This window comes from Thecamonas trahens (assembly GCF_000142905.1).
Source record: "Thecamonas trahens ATCC 50062 unplaced genomic scaffold supercont1.7, whole genome shotgun sequence".
NCBI lineage: Eukaryota > Apusomonadida > Apusomonadidae > Thecamonas > Thecamonas trahens.
The window spans coordinates 307,342-323,947 of record NW_013657673.1 but is presented as its reverse complement, the minus strand read 5'-3'; the positions used below and the strand labels follow the sequence as shown (position 1 = coordinate 323,947).

The 16,606-nt window shown below is 63.2% G+C and overlaps 6 protein-coding genes across 6 annotated transcripts in view; 2 read left to right on the top strand and 4 right to left on the bottom strand.

The window, feature by feature from the left end:
* Positions 1-794, top strand: part of AMSG_01870 (uncharacterized protein) — a gene marked incomplete at both ends in the record, with an annotated part of 1,731 nt that extends 937 nt beyond the window's left edge. The window contains one exon of the mRNA XM_013905920.1: positions 36-794. Within this exon, the coding sequence (XP_013761374.1) occupies positions 36-794 (759 nt within the window). The remainder of the gene's footprint in view (positions 1-35) is intronic.
* A 135-nt stretch (positions 795-929) lies between these two features.
* On the bottom strand, positions 930-2,776 carry AMSG_01869 (SUMO-activating enzyme subunit 2; the record flags this gene model as incomplete). The annotated part of the gene is made up of 2 exons (XM_013905919.1): positions 930-2,405; positions 2,496-2,776. 2 exons carry the CDS (start codon positions 2,774-2,776, stop codon positions 950-952), a joined length of 1,737 nt encoding a protein of 578 aa, XP_013761373.1. The 3' UTR covers positions 930-949.
* Positions 2,777-4,421: 1,645 nt separating this feature from the next.
* On the bottom strand, positions 4,422-7,765 carry AMSG_01867 (NAK protein kinase). The gene is made up of 2 exons (XM_013905918.1): positions 7,617-7,765; positions 4,422-7,412 (listed from the first exon to the last, which is right to left on the bottom strand). Exons 1-2 carry the CDS (start codon positions 7,711-7,713, stop codon positions 4,453-4,455), a joined length of 3,057 nt encoding a protein of 1,018 aa, XP_013761372.1. The 5' UTR covers positions 7,714-7,765; the 3' UTR covers positions 4,422-4,452.
* A 19-nt stretch (positions 7,766-7,784) lies between these two features.
* Positions 7,785-9,157, bottom strand: AMSG_01866 (uncharacterized protein). Its single transcript, XM_013905917.1, has one exon. It carries the CDS (start codon positions 9,091-9,093, stop codon positions 7,864-7,866), a length of 1,230 nt encoding a protein of 409 aa, XP_013761371.1. The 5' UTR covers positions 9,094-9,157; the 3' UTR covers positions 7,785-7,863.
* Positions 9,158-9,524: 367 nt separating this feature from the next.
* Positions 9,525-14,133, top strand: AMSG_01865 (uncharacterized protein; the record flags this gene model as incomplete). Its single annotated transcript, XM_013905916.1, has 3 exons — positions 9,525-9,544; positions 9,598-13,414; positions 13,459-14,133. The coding sequence occupies 3 exons, from the start codon at positions 9,525-9,527 to the stop codon at positions 14,131-14,133; spliced, it is 4,512 nt and encodes a 1,503-aa protein (XP_013761370.1).
* Positions 14,134-14,669: 536 nt separating this feature from the next.
* AMSG_01863 (uncharacterized protein) lies at positions 14,670-16,401 on the bottom strand (the record flags this gene model as incomplete). The annotated part of the gene is made up of 2 exons (XM_013905915.1): positions 14,670-16,292; positions 16,396-16,401. 2 exons carry the CDS (start codon positions 16,399-16,401, stop codon positions 14,703-14,705), a joined length of 1,596 nt encoding a protein of 531 aa, XP_013761369.1. The 3' UTR covers positions 14,670-14,702.
* Positions 16,402-16,606: the final 205 nt, after the last annotated feature.

The following is a 16,606-nucleotide window of genomic DNA, read 5'->3' as shown; positions in this document are numbered from 1 at the left end:
CTGTCCTTGCTGGCCTCGTTGCGTCAAGCAGTGAGGTGGACGAGTGCGCCGGGCGGATTCGCGATGCCAGCTATGCCATCGGCTCCGGCGACAACATCTCGGTCTTGGTCGTCCGAGTCGACGCAGACTCGACCTCGAACTCGAGACTTGGCGGTGCGGACACCGAGTCGGACTCGACCTCTGACTCGACGTCGGACGACAGCGACTCGACCGATCGCGACGTCTCGTCGAGCGATGGGGGTGGCGAGATTGAGGCTGAGGCTGGCAAGGTTGAGGCTGAGGTCGAGCCCGATGCTGAGACCGAGTCCGAGACTGAGACTGAGGCCGAGGCCGAGGCTGGGGCTGGCGAGGCTGAGGTTGAGGATGAGGCTGAAGCCGCCGAGGCTGAGGCTGAGGCCGAGGTTGAGCCCGATGCTGAGACCGAGTCCGAGACTGAGACTGAGGCTGAGGTTGAGGCTGGGGCTAGCGAGGCTGAGGCTGAGACTGAGGTTGAGCCCGATGTTGAGACCGAGTCCGAGACTGAGACTGAGGCCGAGGCCGAGGCTGGGGCTGGCGAGGCTGAGGTTGAGGCTGGGGCTAGCGAGGCTGAGGCTGAGGCTGAGGTCGATGCTGAGACCGAGTCCGAGACTGAGACTGAGGCCGAGGCCGAGGCTGGGGCTGGCGAGGCTGAGGTTGAGGCTGGGGCTAGCGAGGCTGAGGCTGAGGTTGAGCCCGATACTGAGACCGAATCCAATGCTGAGACCGAGTCTGGTGCTGAGACCGAGGCAGAGGCCGAGTCAGAGGGTCAAGGATGAGGCTGCGGATGAGGCTGAAGCCGCCGAGGCTGAGGCTGAGGCCGATGCCAATCCCGAACCAGCTCGAGCCAGCCAGGCAAAACCCTCGACATAGGAGCTGCGGACTAAACAACATTTCTCTTCTATTCTCGTAACTTCCTTGTCCACGTGATAGTTTACGACTGTGTTGGCTCCTCGTTTGGCTTGGCTCGCTTGGCCTCGCCGGCTTGATCGTCTTCGCGCTTGCGCTTGGCGTGGTCGGCGCGGAGGATGCGGAAGCGCCCATCTGATTCGTCGGCTCCCGGGGCGAGACCTGGATCGTGCGCAATGACAAAGGTAAACTCGCAATCCTGCAGGTAGTCAGTGACCGAAACGTGGGCCGAGTCGGTAATGCGGACGGCGTCGAGCATCTTAGGCAGCTGGTCGTCCATGTCCTCGGCGCCTTCGCCCGACTCGTAGACAACAGCCGAGCCGACCTCAATCGACGGCTCCTGAAGCGCAAAATGGCCCCGCAGCACAGCGTCAACAAAGAAAGAAAGCGGCGTCGCCACCGTGTTGATCGCGAGCGTCACAAACTGGGCCTGGCATACAAAGCACTGTGGGTTCGGCGGCGCCACCGGGCCGGCGTTGAGGTAGCGCGCTTTGCGCCCGCGCGTGGGGTATTGCATGATGAACGAGGTTCGACACTCGTCCGCGGCCTCGCGAAGGAGCTTGACCGCTTCGACCACCATAAGGCCTGCGGCGATGGCGTTGGTCGTGGCAATGGCCGGAATGATGTTGCCGGCCATGGCCTTGGCGTCAAACTCGGACGACGGCGCGATCGAAAAGCACCGTGCCCGCAGGTTTGCCAGGGCCGTCACAAACCGCATGCAATCGGCGGCATCTTTGTCAAAGCTCAGCAGAGGCCGCTCACCCGCGGCAGCGTACTGAGCAACCAGCGCGGCGTGGCTTGCCGCAAAGGCCTGTGCAGCCTCGGCCACACTCCACACCTTCTGGCTCCGCAACCCACCTGCAGCGCTCGGCCCGGCCTCGCAAGCCTCCTTGTCACCCGCGCCTGTCGCTTCGGCCCACGAGATGATCTGCGGCGGTGTCCGCGTCTTCCACAGCACGTCCATCGCCAGCAGTGACGCAATCTGCTCCGAGAACAGGTAGTCGAACAGCTGTGGTGCATCCATGGCCCGCAACTGCGCGCCAGACTTGCGTGTTTGGGCCATGGCCTGCAGCATGGCAACCTTTTCCTCGTCGCCGCCCTCACCGCCCTCGTCAGATCCGCTCCCGTCGTCGTCGACGTCGTCGTCGTCTACCGCGCCGAACACCTTGGCGAACATGTACTTGGCCCACACGATGCAGTGGATCGGGGCCGATGGTGTGGTGCGAATGGTGCAGACCGGATAGGTCTTGGGCGTCGGCTTTGGCTGGCACTCGAAGCACTCGGTCGCGTCCTTGCGGATGACCGTGACCTGTCCCAGGTAGCCGGCCGTCCCAGACTCGATGAGCGGCGTGTTGGTGGAGAGACAGAGCCGATTGACGTGCCGCCGCGCCGGCAAGTTGTCCAGCGCGTTAAAGACCAAGCCAAACGAGCTAAAGTACGCCGTGCCAAACTGTGCGTCAAAGATCGAGCCACAGTGTGCCCTGTGCCCTCCCGGTTGCCGACACCGTGAGTGAGTCGCTCAGCCACCCTGCTTCCTCCTCTGACAACACCCCGACCGCTGCTTCACCTACACAATGTTAGCGTCAGGGTTGAAGCGGAGCGCAGACTCGCGCGCCACCTCAGACTTGGGCCGCCCCACGTGCGCCTTGCGGAACAGGAACTGCCTGTTGAGGTTAGAGACGTCGATTGCGTCAAAGTCGATGCATTCTATGTTGGCAAAGCCGGCTGCGACCAGGTTCTTCAGCAGCTCGCACCCAATGCCGCCTGTACCCACCATGAGCACCCGTGTGCTGCGAATCTTCTGCAACAGCTCCTCACCGAGCGTCGCCGCCAGCGCCGAATAGTCGAGCATGATGTACACCCAGGGACAGAGACGTGTGCGACCGGAACCTGTCGCGGGGATGGGACGGCGACTGTCGCACTGCCCGCCGCCTCTCGCTCGTCCGATGGTCGATCGGCTCGTTTGGCCTCAACAGCCCGACGCAAGTACACATGTCAATGTCATATACTTCTCGCTATGTGCTTCTTTGAATGCACTGGTTGTCATGGTTGTACTCGCTCTGGATCGAGAGAAACCTGGAGAAAACGGTGGGAGGCCCATCGAGCCCGACCCGAGCCCGGGGGTTTTGGACAGCCGTAAAAACAAGCATTTGGACTATAGAAAGATATAATCTTGGTTGAGCAATATATATATAAATATTTTATTGTACATTTTGTAAACATTGTTGGTTTTGCAGTACATTATATGTTAAATGAATATTTTTTAGTCAAACTGGTGGTATTTTTGTACAATTTTAAGCTGTTTACTGAAGAGTCACAAACTCCGAAGCCGCTGGCGACGGCCCGGCGGCCTCCATTCACCTTCTATCCTCGTCCCTCTCCCTTCTCCACGTCAGCACTCTCCTCTCCTCTCCTTCTGAGGGAACACACGGGCGCCATGTCGTTCCTTCGAGTATGGCCGGTGCCCACGCAGACGCCTCCGTACCTGATACACACGTGGCTGCCCACGCCAGAGCTGCCCACCGACGCCGTAGTCACTCCACCCACCCACACCACAGTCAACACCATCACCCACCTCGAGGAGGCCTTTGCCGATGCCTACCTTGCCTTCGCCAACCCGGACGCCGCCAGCCTCTGCCTAACGGCTGCAATGGCTTCCGGCGCCTCGCTCGAGATCGCTGGTGTCGACCTCTCACTTGCTGTCGTCGCTGCTGATGAGCTCCCCCTCTGCGCCGTCCACCTCTACCGCGGTCCACCACAGCAACCAGCAAGCTCTACCCGTCCTCCCGTTCCACAACCAAACGTTCTTGCTGCGCTCGCTGCTCGGCGTCGGCCGGCTGCTGCCCCGGATCCCCCACGCCTTGTCGCGCCGCCGTCGTTGGCTGTCGCGCCGCCTCGGCGCCGCACACCCCCTCCGCTTCCGGAACCCGACGACGCCGCTCAAGCCCCAGCAACAATTCCCAACCTTGAGTGTCTCACGCTAGACACACTTCTTGTCATGGCTGCATGGCTGGATGTGGCCGAGCCGCCGCTGCCCTCAGTGGCTGCTCCCATCGCGCCGCGCGAGGCTGTGTGCACTCTCTGCTCGCGCCGGCTCGCCTCGCCCGGCCACTTGGCAATGCACGTAGCCTCGTCTCAGCTCCACGCCTGGCACTTGGCCCAGGCACGTAAGCGCCGACTTGCCCGCGCCATTCTCACCCGTCTCATCTCGCCTCCACCGGCCCAGGTCCACCGCCGTCAGCTACCTGCGCCCATCGCCGAGGCTCCGCCGCCGGACCACCTGCGCGGCATTGGCGCGTCCATCATGGCGCGCCTTGGCTGGCAGCCCGGCTCAGGGCTCGGTCGACAAAACAACGGACGCGTTGACGTCGTAACTCCTGTAGTTCGCCCTCCGGGACTTGGCCTCGGTGCAAGCTCCCGGGCATCGTCGCGATCGAGTCACGGTGGCGCTGTACGAGCCCAAGTGCGGACCCGACTCGGCCTACCGCAAGCCAAGCCGCAGTCTGTTGCGTTTACCACTCCAGCCGCTTACTGCCAGTTGAACACGTCGCCCGACGACGCGCCCGACGACGCGCCTGGCGACGACGGCCAAGCGCCCGTCTGAGGCTGCGACGTTGACGGAAACGCCAGCAGGTCCGGCGCCGTAGGCGTTCCCGTCGGAGTTGTGGGCCACGGCGCGGCCGACGAGTTTCGCCTTGGCGTCGCGCCGGCCGCCGCGATTGACGCCTGTTCCAGCGCCACCAGCGAGTTGTACGACGCCGGCCGCTTGACCGCTGTTGGACTGGGCGAGCTCGGCCATGCCCCGCCCGATGCCGACCGCCGGTGCCCGCTCGTCTTGGCCACTGGCAACGGAAAGCCCAACACCGAGCCCACGGTCGAGCCCTCACTGGGCGGCTCGCTGCCAAACGCCGAACCAAATACGGCATCGAGGTGGCTGGTCGGCGTTGCAGGTTTGCCCACGCCCGATCCGCTCAACGATTCGTCGCCAAACATGCCGTACCCTCCTTCGACAGCCAGCTCTAACCCTCCCATGTCGCCCGAGTCGTCAAACTCGTCGTCCGACGAGTCCGGATCAAAAGCAAAGATGCGTGAGAGTAGGCTCGAGACCCGCGAGCCGCTCGCCACGGCCGCTCCGACGTCAGCAGGAAGCTCGAGCAGGCGCTCCACAGATGGCAGAAACCGAGCCTGCCCGACTCCGCCCACCAGCGCGCCCACCAGCGCGTCGTACTGCGCCTCCGACCGCGCAACCACCGCCGCCGAAATTCCTGCCGCTCCCGCAATCCTGTCCAGAATCGTCCGCATCGCCTGAAGGAGGAGAAAAAGCTCCTCGACCAACGGCACAAGCGCTCCTTGCAGCGTCTCGGTTACTGGTGACGTCTGCAGCGCAAAGACCGCACTCATCACCCCGCTGCACATGGTGCCCAGTCGTGCCAGCTCGCCCACGTGCGAGCACGAGAACACATTCGTACCTCCGGTCGGCACCTCCCCGCCGCGCCCCGCAATGTCGTCCAAGTACGTGTCAAGCCGATAGTTGGCCGGAACCGCCGCCCGCTTGGCACACGCCCGCAGCTTGGCACTGAGAAAGTCAATGTAGCTCCCAACCATCCCCGCCCCGCCCCCAGAGCCCAGAGCCCGCTTGAGCTCTGAGAGCCCCGCATGAACCCGACTCTTGCTCGCCTCGGCCACAAAGCCACTCGCTCCGCTCAGCAAGACGTGATGAAGGAGAACAAGCGCGTTGGCCGCGCTACCACTCCCGCCACGCACCTCGGGCAGTGTTGCGAGCGCGCCCAGCAGCTCGCCCGCAAACGCCCCGCCCCGCCGCTCAGCCTCAACGCATGCGCTCCGCACAATCCGCGGCTCCGGACCGGGCGCTCCCTGAGCCCCATATTGTGCCGCCGCACGAACCATCCGCGCTCCCGCGGGCTCGGCTGCCGAGTCGACGCCGGCCACACCGGCGCGCGCAGCGCCCGAAAACACGTCCGAGTCGGCCCGGACAAGCAGCGGAGGCGGTGCTGCCACTCCTTCTGCCGCACCTCCTCCAGCAACTCCTCCAAAGTCCCACCCATCCAGCAATCCGCCGCTGGGCTTGGCAGCCGACACACTAGCCGTTGGAGCTTCAGCTGCCGGGCTCGGCTCAAACGCTGATCCCGCCGGTGCCCCAAACGCAGCCTCGAAGTTGTCAAATGTCGCCGCAAAGCCCGTCGTCACAGGAGGCGTAGCCTGACTCTCGGTTCCGGTCTCGGTTACGGGCCAGGCAGCAGCAGCCCATGCCGGCGATGTCGCTCCGGCCGGCCCTGCCGCTCCCGGTGACGGCACGGCGCCAGTGCCTGGCCAGGCTGCTGAGGCCGCGCCGGGCGCCCCAAACGTCATCCCCGCGTTGAGCATCCCGTTTTCGCCTGAGAGCTGCGGCACGACCACGCTTGGGTTCTTACCACCTCCACCTCTTGGCGATGGCGGCTGGGGCGGGCAGACTCGCGACCGCGACGCAGGCCGCTCACGCTCTGGTGCCGGCGAGCCAGGGGCACGGCCACCGGTTGACGAGCCTACAAGCTCAAAGATGCTCGACCGAGGCGGAGGACCGCCGGACTTGCCCGAACCACTCGACTCACCGTTGCTACCGCGAGATGACGACCCTCGCGAAAAGTCATCCTCGGGCGGGGGCGGACGCGGAAGAACCCGCTCCAGTGGCGCAGATCGCCCCAAAAGTGCGCAGACCGCGTCGAGGACATCAAACACGTCCGGCCGCTCGTACGGATTGGGCACGAGAATGAACTCAATAAGATTGTGCAGTCGCACAGAGTACGGTGACCGCTTCGGGATCTTGTACGAGTTGTTGAGAATCGCCAGCCGCGAGTCCTCAAACGGCGACTCGAAGAACGCAATCTTATACAGCGAGACGCCGAGCGCCCACACATCCACCTGCGTGTCGATTCGCTGCCCACGGTAGAGGTCGAGCATCTCTGGCGCCCGGTACGCCAGCGTCGTTACCGCGTTGAACTCATCCTCGGCGGCATTACGCTCCCGTGCAGTCCGCGGCGTCACCACTCGGGTTGTCGCCGATCCAAAGTCACAAAGCTTCCACTTGGTGTCGTCGCCCAGAAGCAGGTTTTCAACCTTGAGATCGCGATGGATAAGCGGCGGATCCAGTGAGTGCAGAACTGCTACGGCAGTCACCATCTGCGCAAAGATCTCCAACACCTGCGTCTCCTCAAACGGGGCACCGCGCCGCCGGTTCATCTCGGACACCAGGTGGCCCGACGAGCAGTACTCCATCAAAATGAGAAACTGGGCGTCGCGGCCGTTAGGATGAACTTCCTGCGTCGAGCCTAGGTACCGCACAATATTCTTGTGCCGCGGCAGCGACGCCATCAGCTCGATCTCGCGCCGGATGTTCGCAGCTTCTTCGCGGCTGCCGGCTGTCAGCTTCTTCAGCGCATACTCTCGCCCGCTCTGTGTCTCGCGGACAAGCACAACCTCCCCAAAGCCACCTACCCCCATAAGCCAAACCAGCGCGCTTACTGCATGAGTCTCTCCGTACACCTGTAACCTCTACCCTTTGCCCTCGGGCTGCCTCGTTGCCCTCGGAGAACCGCTCTCACCAGCGAACACCAACAGCGGGTGCGTGGCACCACCCCTCCTGCATGCCCGCCCCGTCGCCAGCCTCGTTTGCCCCACAAACACCCCTTACTTACCCTTAGCAATGTGCTCGACTTCCTCAACCTGCCTGCGCCCAATCTGGTACACAGGCGAGGTACCCAGCTTGCGCAGGCGCGACTTGAGGAAATTCATGTTCTTGCCACCCGGGTGCCAACCAACGTGCTTGACGGCCAAGGAAAGAGACGGATGTGCCATGTCACCATCATCGCCACGCCACCACCCGATCGTTTTATGCCACGCTGCACACATGCAGGGGGAAGGAAGATACTTGACAAGAAACTCTCACGGGATCTTGCCCTCGCGCCGCAACATGTCGATGCGGAACTGCGACATGCCCGTGGTGTCGATCGGCGGCTCGACGCCCTCGCGCTCGGCCTCAATCTCGGCCTTTTGCTGGATGAGGATCTGATGATGCATACGCTTGAGCACTTCGTCCTTGGCGGCCTCAATCTCCATGTGGTTTGCCAACGCGGTGGCAACCGCGGGCGACGGTGCGACCTCGGGCTCACGCTCCTTGACCGCTCCAACGAGTGCGTACGGGTCGCGCTCAACAACAGAGCTGAGCATCCGCTTCTTCTCGTCCCGTCCCGCGTCATCAGACATGGCCAGCGCCACGGGCGCGGAGCTGGCTTCGTCAACCTCTTCCTTGCCCTTGCCCTTGCCCTTGCCATTGGCTGCATCGCCATGGTCCTTGGCCTTGACTGTCACCTTGGCCGGTCGCCCGTCAGCCTCGGCTGGTGCAACACCCATGTAGCTGGCCACTGCGGCGTCGTCAGTGACGTCGATGCCCTCGGCCTCAGCCATCGCCTCCAGAGCTTCCAGCTCCTCCATCCGCTTGCGCATCGCCGAGTAGCTACTGCTTGTCGAGCCAATCGCTGGCGCCGGCTCGCCCGTCGACGACGGCGCGGCAGGCACCGACAACCCGGTTGCATCCTTGTCTTCCTCCAGCGGCTCGCGAATCTCGAACACTCCAGCGCCACGCTCGAGAACCATCGGCTCAGTCACATCCAGCGGCGCAGTCAACGCAGCATCGACTGCATCCTGCGACATCCCCAGTGCCGCCAGCATGTCCCGCGTCCGCTTCTCGCTGCTCATCGTCTCGGGCACAGCGCTCCCCGCTCCGCTTGCCGCGCTCGACGCCGGCTTGTCTGCAGAGTCAGCTTTCGGCTTCAAAGCTTGTCCGGGCTTGGCAACCGGTTCGGACGCCGGCTTGGCAATCGTATTGGCGACCATCGTCCGCTCCGCTACCAGTGCCGCGCCGAGACCCGCACCCAGGGCGTCCAGACGCCGCTCAATCATTCCACGAGCATGTGCCGCCGACACCTCGACCACTGTCTCGTCCCCCAGTGAAACAAGGACCTCGTTTGTTCGCACCAGGGTGCCGGGGACCAGAACCATACCCGTGGCGTCGAGCGGCACCATGATGCTGTGCCGGATCTTCCGAGGCGCCTCACCCAGCACCGCGTGCGTCGCCCGCAGCTCCTCCACGTCAGTTGTCATAAGAGACGACATGGCTGTGCTCTGTTATGTCCCTGTCTTGGCCTCCGCTTGTAATCTGTGGCTCGACTTGCTTCTTAGTCGTGTGTTGCTTGCAAAGCCCTGTTCCACACACAGGAAGCTTGATCAGCGCTCACACGAACACCAACAGCGACGCGATTGTCACACAATCTCTCGTCAACACGTTGTCCACCATCTCAAGTACGGAAATCATTCCGTATTCCATCAAACCATTCCACACACAAGATCAACCACCCCCCTCCTTCTCTTCTCCAAACCCAGTGATCCTTTAGACGCTCCCTCCCCCCTGCTTGGCCTCTTTTCATCGATCAATTCTCTCGCCTTTCACGACTTCGTTCCTTTGCCTTCCACCGCCCACCCCCACCACGACTGGGACCACTAGGCACCACACTCCGCTCTTCAACCTTCCACTTACAATCATGGACATGTTCGACATGTTCGACCTGTTTGGGGACGACAAGCCCAAGGGAGGCTCTTCCAGCAAGGCGAGCGGGCCAGCGCCGCCCCGCCTCGTGGCGACGCCGGCCTTGTCGGTCTGCTGAACCAGGGCACGACGTGCTACCTCAACTCGCTTGTCCAGGCCATTTTCCACACACCAGAGTTCCGTTCTGCGGTCTACTCACTCGGGTTTGATGAGTTAGGCGCCGACGCCGACGTGCTGGCCGGGTTTGAGGCCGAGGCTTCGGGTGCGGTGCCTGACGTTGCCGGCTCTGCCGAAGAAAGCGCCGAGGACAAGCTCGCGAAGCACGCCGCCAACATCGAGACACTCATTGGCTTTGGGTTTGAGCGCGCTGTTGTCGAGTACGGTGTCCTGCATGCGCCAAACGCAGGATCAGTCGAGCAGCTCCTTGACTACATCTCATCGGAAGAGGTGCAAGCGGCGGCAATGGCGGCAGCTGCGGCTTCTGCGGAAAACGATGATGGCGACAACGGGAGCAAGAAGAAGAAGAAGGTGCGGAAGATCCCGCTGCAGCTGCAGCGGCTCTTTGCACACCTACAGCTATCAGACGAGCAGGCCGTCTCGACCTCGCTTCTGACCGAGTCGTTTGGCTGGGGTGGGTCGTCGGTTGTCATCCAGCATGACGTCCAGGAGCTCAATCGGGTTCTCTTCTCCGCCATCCAGTCTCACCTGCGCAAGACCTCGCAAGAAGACCTCATCCCCTCGCTCTATCAGGGGCGAACCGTTGATGTTCTCCAGTGCATGGAGTGCGGAACCGCGCGCGAACGCGAGGAGGTTTTTCTCGACGTCTCTGTCATTGTCCAGCACTGTGCCACCCTAGAGGATTCTCTCACCTGCTTTGCTGGTTTTGAGGAGATGGATGTCCCGCTCTCGTGCGAGACGTGCGGAAAGCGAACGCCGACCATGCACTCGACTGCCTTTCGTGCTATCCCGCCCATTCTCACCATTTCGCTCAATCGCTTCACCTGGAAGGGTGGTAAGCGGGTCAAGCTCAACTCACGATCTGCCTTTCCTCTTGTCCTCGACATGGCGCCATACATGGACAACGATGCTGCTCGCTCTTCGTTGCGCAAGCGCCACGAGAAGTTGGAGGCCCGTCGTGCGGAGATGCGGGCCAAGGAGGAGGCTCGTGCTGCTAAGGATGCTGCAGCTAAGAGCGGCAAGAGCAAGGGCAAGGGCAAGGGCAAGGGCAAGGGCAAGGGCAAGGACAAGGGCAAGGGCCAAGGTCAAGGCAACGGCAAAGACAAGGGTCAAGATCAGGGCAAAGACAAGAGCAAGGAACAGACACTGAGCCCGGCTCCCGTCCAGGCTCCTAGCCAGGCTCCTTGCCAGGCTCCTAGCCAGGCTCCTAGCCAGGCTCCCAGCCAGGCTTTGCAGACCTCGGACCACAATCCGGACAGCGATGGTTCTCCCATTGTTGATGTTGTTGAGCCTACACCGGGCTCCTGCGCTCCTCGTCCGGTATCGGCCTCTACTCTTAAGGGAAAAGAGCCAGAGAACGCTTCCGCTTCCAAGCCCGACTCAGCCCCTCCCGCTCCCAAGCGCGTTAAGGACCACCCGCTGCCGAAGCTCTACTCTTCGTCCAAGATCAACATGGAGTCCGAGCATCTCTACGACCTCTTTGCTGTTGTCATCCACATCGGCGGCGCGTATGGCGGTCACTACCACGCCTACATCCGCGACTTTCTCGACGACGGTGACTATCCGTTCACCAAGGCAGAGAATTTGTCCCCCTCAATGATTGCCGAGCTCGAGGCCTGCGGACAGTGGTACGACTTTAACGATGCCGACGTCTCCGCCATTCATCCGCGCGAGATTGGGACCCAGTATGGTGGTCAGAAGCGGAAGGAGTCGGCGTATATGCTTCTCTACCGCTCGCGCAGCCAGGTCATCGACACCGCTGCACTCACGCTTCAGCCTCATGGGCACTGGCGCGAGCTCATTGCTGCCAACAACGCCGCCCGCGTCATTGCCCGCAAGGCCTACGAGCACGCTCAAAACCAGATCGACATTACTGTCTACACCCCGCATTTGTTGTCCATTGCCGATGACGGCTCTATCTGCAACGCCAGCCTCCAGGCAAGCCTCGCCGCCCGTCGTGACCTGGCTGCCCAGCTCACCGCGCTCGAAAAGGCCGAGAGCGAAGCTACGTTCTTTGCCGGCTTTGACATGTTTGATGGCGAGTCGGACGAAGGCAGCGACGGCGATGACGCCGGCTCGCTTGTTGAGGACACTGCCATGACTGTCAAGGATTCGATTCGGGTCCAGCTGGCCGAGCTTGATGCTGTCATCAACAAGGCAAACGAGGGCAAGATCAAGCTCACCTTTGATCGCACCTTGTCGCTCGCGAGTTTCAAAGATGCGCTTGCTGAGGCGCTTGGTCTCTCGCGCGCCGAGCTGGACTCTACCCATCCGCGTCTTGACATTGTCCAGGTTGTGGATGCCATGTTCAAGCTGGTCAAGGTTGTTGAGGCTGATGAGGGTGAGTTGTCACCGTCACTCTGTGATGTCGGCATTGATGGCCCAGTCGAGCTCTTGGCGTGGACAGGGACCGAAGTCAACGGTGTGGCATACTCGGGCTCGTTGCCAGATGTCAAGCGGGTGCGCGATCTGACCTTTGACGTCACCTACTTTGTGGCTGGTGAGCCGATGACCAAGTCAACCTTTTCGGTGACTATCAGCTCGGATCAGACCGTCAGCGCGCTCAAGGCGCTTGTTGCTGGTTCGACCACGCTTGCAGCCAACGACCTCTTGCTCTGCAAGTACGACGCCGTCGGCATCCGTCCACTCACCAACCCGGGCCGGCTTGTCGACGACGAGCTCAGTGGCGTGAAGAAGCTGGCCGCCGAAGCCTTGGTTGGTCCGGTCTACCGGCCTGACTCACTGGCCATCGAAGAATACGAGCTGCTCTCTTCGCAGCTTACTCTGGCCATCTGGGACGGGGTCTCCGGACCGTCGGCGGCCTCGGCCGAGCCTGATGAGCGCATCACGTGGCCCATCACGCTCTCCCACCACCTCACGGTTGGTAGTCTCCTCGACCGTCTTGCTGCCGAGCTCGTCGAGCGCGGGACGACCGCGGCCGAAGGCGGATGTGGTGTCGACCTCTCGTCGCTCACGGGAGCAAAGCTCCAGATTCGCAAGGTGGTGAGCGGAGCGTTCCCCGGCCCGGTTGTTCGCAAAACTAAGGCAACACTGCTGGACGTCGGAATCGAGTCTGGCCAAACGCTGCTTGTTGAGCCCGCGACTGAAGACCGCGATGACATTGCGTTGCAGTTTGTCGTCCGCAAAGCCCGCAGTCGAGAGGCCATCTCATCCTCTGAGACTGTCTACACCGTCGTTGTGCCAGCAACAGCCAAGATCTCTGCAGTCAAGTCGCGAATGGCGGCGCTGGCAGGCGTCTCGCCGAAGGGCTACCGGTTGCATAAGACGAACGTCAGGCGCGAGGTGACTCGCAGCGGACAGCTGAACCAGAATCTGGGACTCGTCGACGCGCTCTCGCTGGAGCCAAACGACTTGGTCGTTCTGGAGAAGGGCAAGGAGGCGAAGAAGGAGACTCAGATCTCGATCTCACTCGTCAACTTTACCGGCCTCCCGTCTGGAGCGCCGCCAGTTGTCGTTGCCGGCGATGCATCCAAGAGCGACGGTGACGACGACAACGACGCTTCCTCCGCGACGCCGGAAGAGCCACCGACGTGCGAGCTCGGGCTCTTTTCGCCAGCATACTACCTGCAGAGAAATAGGTTCGACACCCGTGGCCACTCGCTGTTTGAAGAGATGGGCGAGGTGGTGCTCTCGTCGCGGTCGACACTGCTCCAGCTCAAGGCTGCAGCGGTGCCGGACGTGGATCCGAACCAAGTGCTCGTTTCTCACAGGCAAGCCTGCAAGTCGGCAACAACAAGCAGGTCTCCAAGCTAAGCAACAGCTGCCTCTCAGTTCATGTTGTCGACGCACCGTTGGTGGTCACCAAGGCGTCAACGCTGATCTACATCTACAAGGTGGCGGATGTTGCGGCGCCGTTTGAAGCCGTCGGTCCGGTGGTGGTGGCCAAGGATTCGTCGTCCAAGACTGTGACCGCAGCTGCGCTTGCGGCAGCCATCGAGACTGCCTACCCAAGTATCACTGCCAGTGCGGCGTCGGCCCGGCTGGTCAAGTACCACCACCGGAGCAACAGCTGGACGCCGCTCCCTCCAACGGTCCACCACGCCGCAGCGCATCAGACGGTTGTCGCCGCTGCTCGGGCCGAGGACGCCGGCGAGGAGGCTCCAGCCTCGGTCATTGACGCCGACGAGCGTGGGCTCGCTGACTGCATCCTTCGAGCGCCGTACGTAGTTCGGCACGGCGACGTGGTGGTGGTGGTGCCCGGGTGCGATGATGATGTCGAGGCGTTTGTGGCTTCTCGCACAGGCGACCTCTCTGCGCATCGGCAGCCCAAGCCCAAGCCGCGTAGTCGCGGCGGCGACAATGGGCCGGTCTCGTCAACCCGCAAGGCTTCAGCCCGTATGCGGTATGTGGAGCACGCGCTCACCATCGCCGAGTTTGACGTCGACTCGTCGTCGTCCTCGGGCGACGAGTAAAATGTCCAGTAACCGTCACCTGACGCCGTTGCCGGGACATGCGGCTGCGAGCAGCGGAGGCACGGGCGCAGCGGGCAAGCCTGGGACTGGATCCAAGGACAGGATGCCCGACGAGCAGCAGTGATGACGAGGACGAGCTTTTGCGCCGCAGACGCCAGCATGCAGTGTACGGCCAGTCATCGGCAGTGGTGGCGTTGGCAACCGGGCTGGCCACCCCGGCGCCCGGCAGCGAGCTCCGCACTCAAAGTCGCCGGCCCGGCCAGGTGGGCTACGGCGCGTGGCGCGTCGACGAACCAGAAGCTCACGCCGCAGTTGTCGGCCGTGGCTGCTTTAGCCGCGAGGCTGAGGCTATGGTCCGCAACGGCTGGGTCATGGTCGAGCCTGGCGCGCCGGCGTGGCAGCCGCACCCGGACACGGGCGGGCACGCGGCGGTTCTCGTTGCCCGCTCGGCTTCGCGTGGCGGCGAGGCCGCATCGGACTCGGGGCGATCGGCCACGTCAGCAACGACAACGACCGCCGACCACTGAGCTTTTGAGCGGGTGGAGATGTTTAGATCATTTGCCTACCTACTAGATCATGAGCGGCCCGCGCGAGGCAGCAGACTTGAAGCGGTTGCGAAACGGAGCACTGGAGCGGGCCTTGGGCTTGTTGAGCGCATCAGCAGTAAAGTTGGCTTTGGCCTCAGTGACGTAGATCTCGCTCGGCGGTGGGTCGTTGGGCTCACGAACAAGGGCGCGGCCGGCCATGCCCGGCTGGTCGTACCAGGCACGGCGGGAACCGCGCTCCTTGTGGGTGCGAGCAGTAACCTCAGATGGCGCACCGTGGGCAGTGGCCGGGCGCGGCGAGTGCGAGACTGGATCTGGGACCGCGGAAGCCATGATCTGGTAGGTGGAACGGTAGTCGGTTGGCTCGTCGACGACGTACCGCTTGAGCGGCTGGTGGCGGTACGCCACGCCAGAGTATTCGACCATTTCGGAAGGGGTGTAGGTGCGGAACTCGGAGGCGTACTGCGACGGGCCAGTCTTTTCGAGCTCAACGAGGTAGCGGTCCATCGGCCCGGGTGGGTAGCCAAAGGCGTTGAGCTCCTGTGGTGAGCGCGGCCTGGGTGCTGCCGCCTGTGCTGTTTGCGGGCGTGCCGGCGGCGCCTGGCGTGCGGCCTGCTCCTCGGCTTGAGCTGCCTGCCTGCGTGCTGCAGCGGCCTGCTCCTCTTGCAGCCGAGCAACAAGATCAGACGACGAAGATGAAGGCTGTGAGTGCAGTGCGGCAGCCACCGAGTAGCCGTGCGACGACGCGGCGCGGGAGTTGTACCCGGCAGTCGAGTCGTCGACGGTGCGGGATGGCGTCTCCATACCTGCGTCCCAGTAGGCCTGGGCGTTGTGTGCCTCGGTGGCGTACGGGGCAGTAGCGTGCGGCGGCGAGCCGGGCGGGGCGCGATCGTGGCCAGCGTAGTGGCGCATGCCGCGGGTGTGTGTTCGAGCCCGGCGAGCAGCGTCAAGCTCGGCAGCCTGCGCGGCGCGGGCAGCTGCGTCGGGTCGCGAGTTGGGTGCCCACACCAACGGGTTGTGGTCTGCGTGCCAAAGATCTGCATTGGGCGCGTCAGCGGCGGTCATCCTGCGCTCGGCGTCGAGCGCAGAGCGGTGGCCAAAGCCGTAGTCCACCTCCGGCATGGCTTGGCGCGCAGTGGTATCTCTGTCACTGACATACGCCACGTCGTACGGCGCGGTAAATCCGGGCTCAGTGGAGGCATATGGTGAGGTGAGATATGCCGGGCGGTCATCGCCGGGCACATGACGCCGCTCGCGGGTCCTCCGCGCTTGTCTGTTGGCAGTCTCGAGGCAGTCCAGCTGCGGATCGTAGTCGCGCGCGCCAGCCGGGCGCCAGACTAGCGGGTTGCCCGACGATGCGTGCGCGTCTCGGACGGCAACGGTGCGTGGCGGTGGCGTGGCCGCGCGGTTGGCCGCCGCCCGGGGCGCGGGAGCGGCAGTAGCAGCATAGTAGTCGTTGTGCTGGCCGTAGTCGTAGTCGTTGTCGTTGTGCTGACTGTAGCTCGTGCTGTATCCAGCAGCAGGGCCAGGGGCCGGGGTGGGCGCCACACCACGGTCTGCGTCCCACCGTTGCGGCGAGTAGGCTGCGTCGGTGGCAAAGGGGGCCTGGGCGGACTGTGATGGGCAGAGGGTGGGGAGGGGGGGGGGGAAGAGGACGTGAGTCGTGGTGGGGTGGGGTCGGGGGCCGGGGGCGGAAGGGGGAAGTGGGAGGGCGTACAGCCATGGTGTGTGGGTGTGGGGTGGGTGGCTGTGGCTAGAGGGAGTGAAGCCAAAGGGGGTTGTGGTGGTGGGGTGTGGGTGATGCTGTGAGTGGGGTACCGGGGCCTGGGCAGGGGTGAGGCTATGGGGTGTGGGCATGCTGGCGCGCTGCAGGTTGGGGGGGCGCCGGCGTGGCGGCGGGGGTGGTGGGGCGACGGCAGGGCGCTTTG

Bases quoted from the DNA above. Each gene is read 5' to 3' on its own strand.
- AMSG_01866 (XM_013905917.1), bottom strand. From the start codon at position 9,093: ATGTCGTCTCTTATGACAACTGACGTGGAGGAGCTGCGGGCGACGCAC.
- AMSG_01867 (XM_013905918.1), bottom strand. From the start codon at position 7,713: ATGAATTTCCTCAAGTCGCGCCTGCGCAAGCTGGGTACCTCGCCTGTG. The intron at 7,413-7,616 runs GTAAGTAAGGGG...TTATGGGGGTAG, and splicing joins AGTCGAGCACATTGCTAAGG to GTGGCTTTGGGGAGGTTGTG.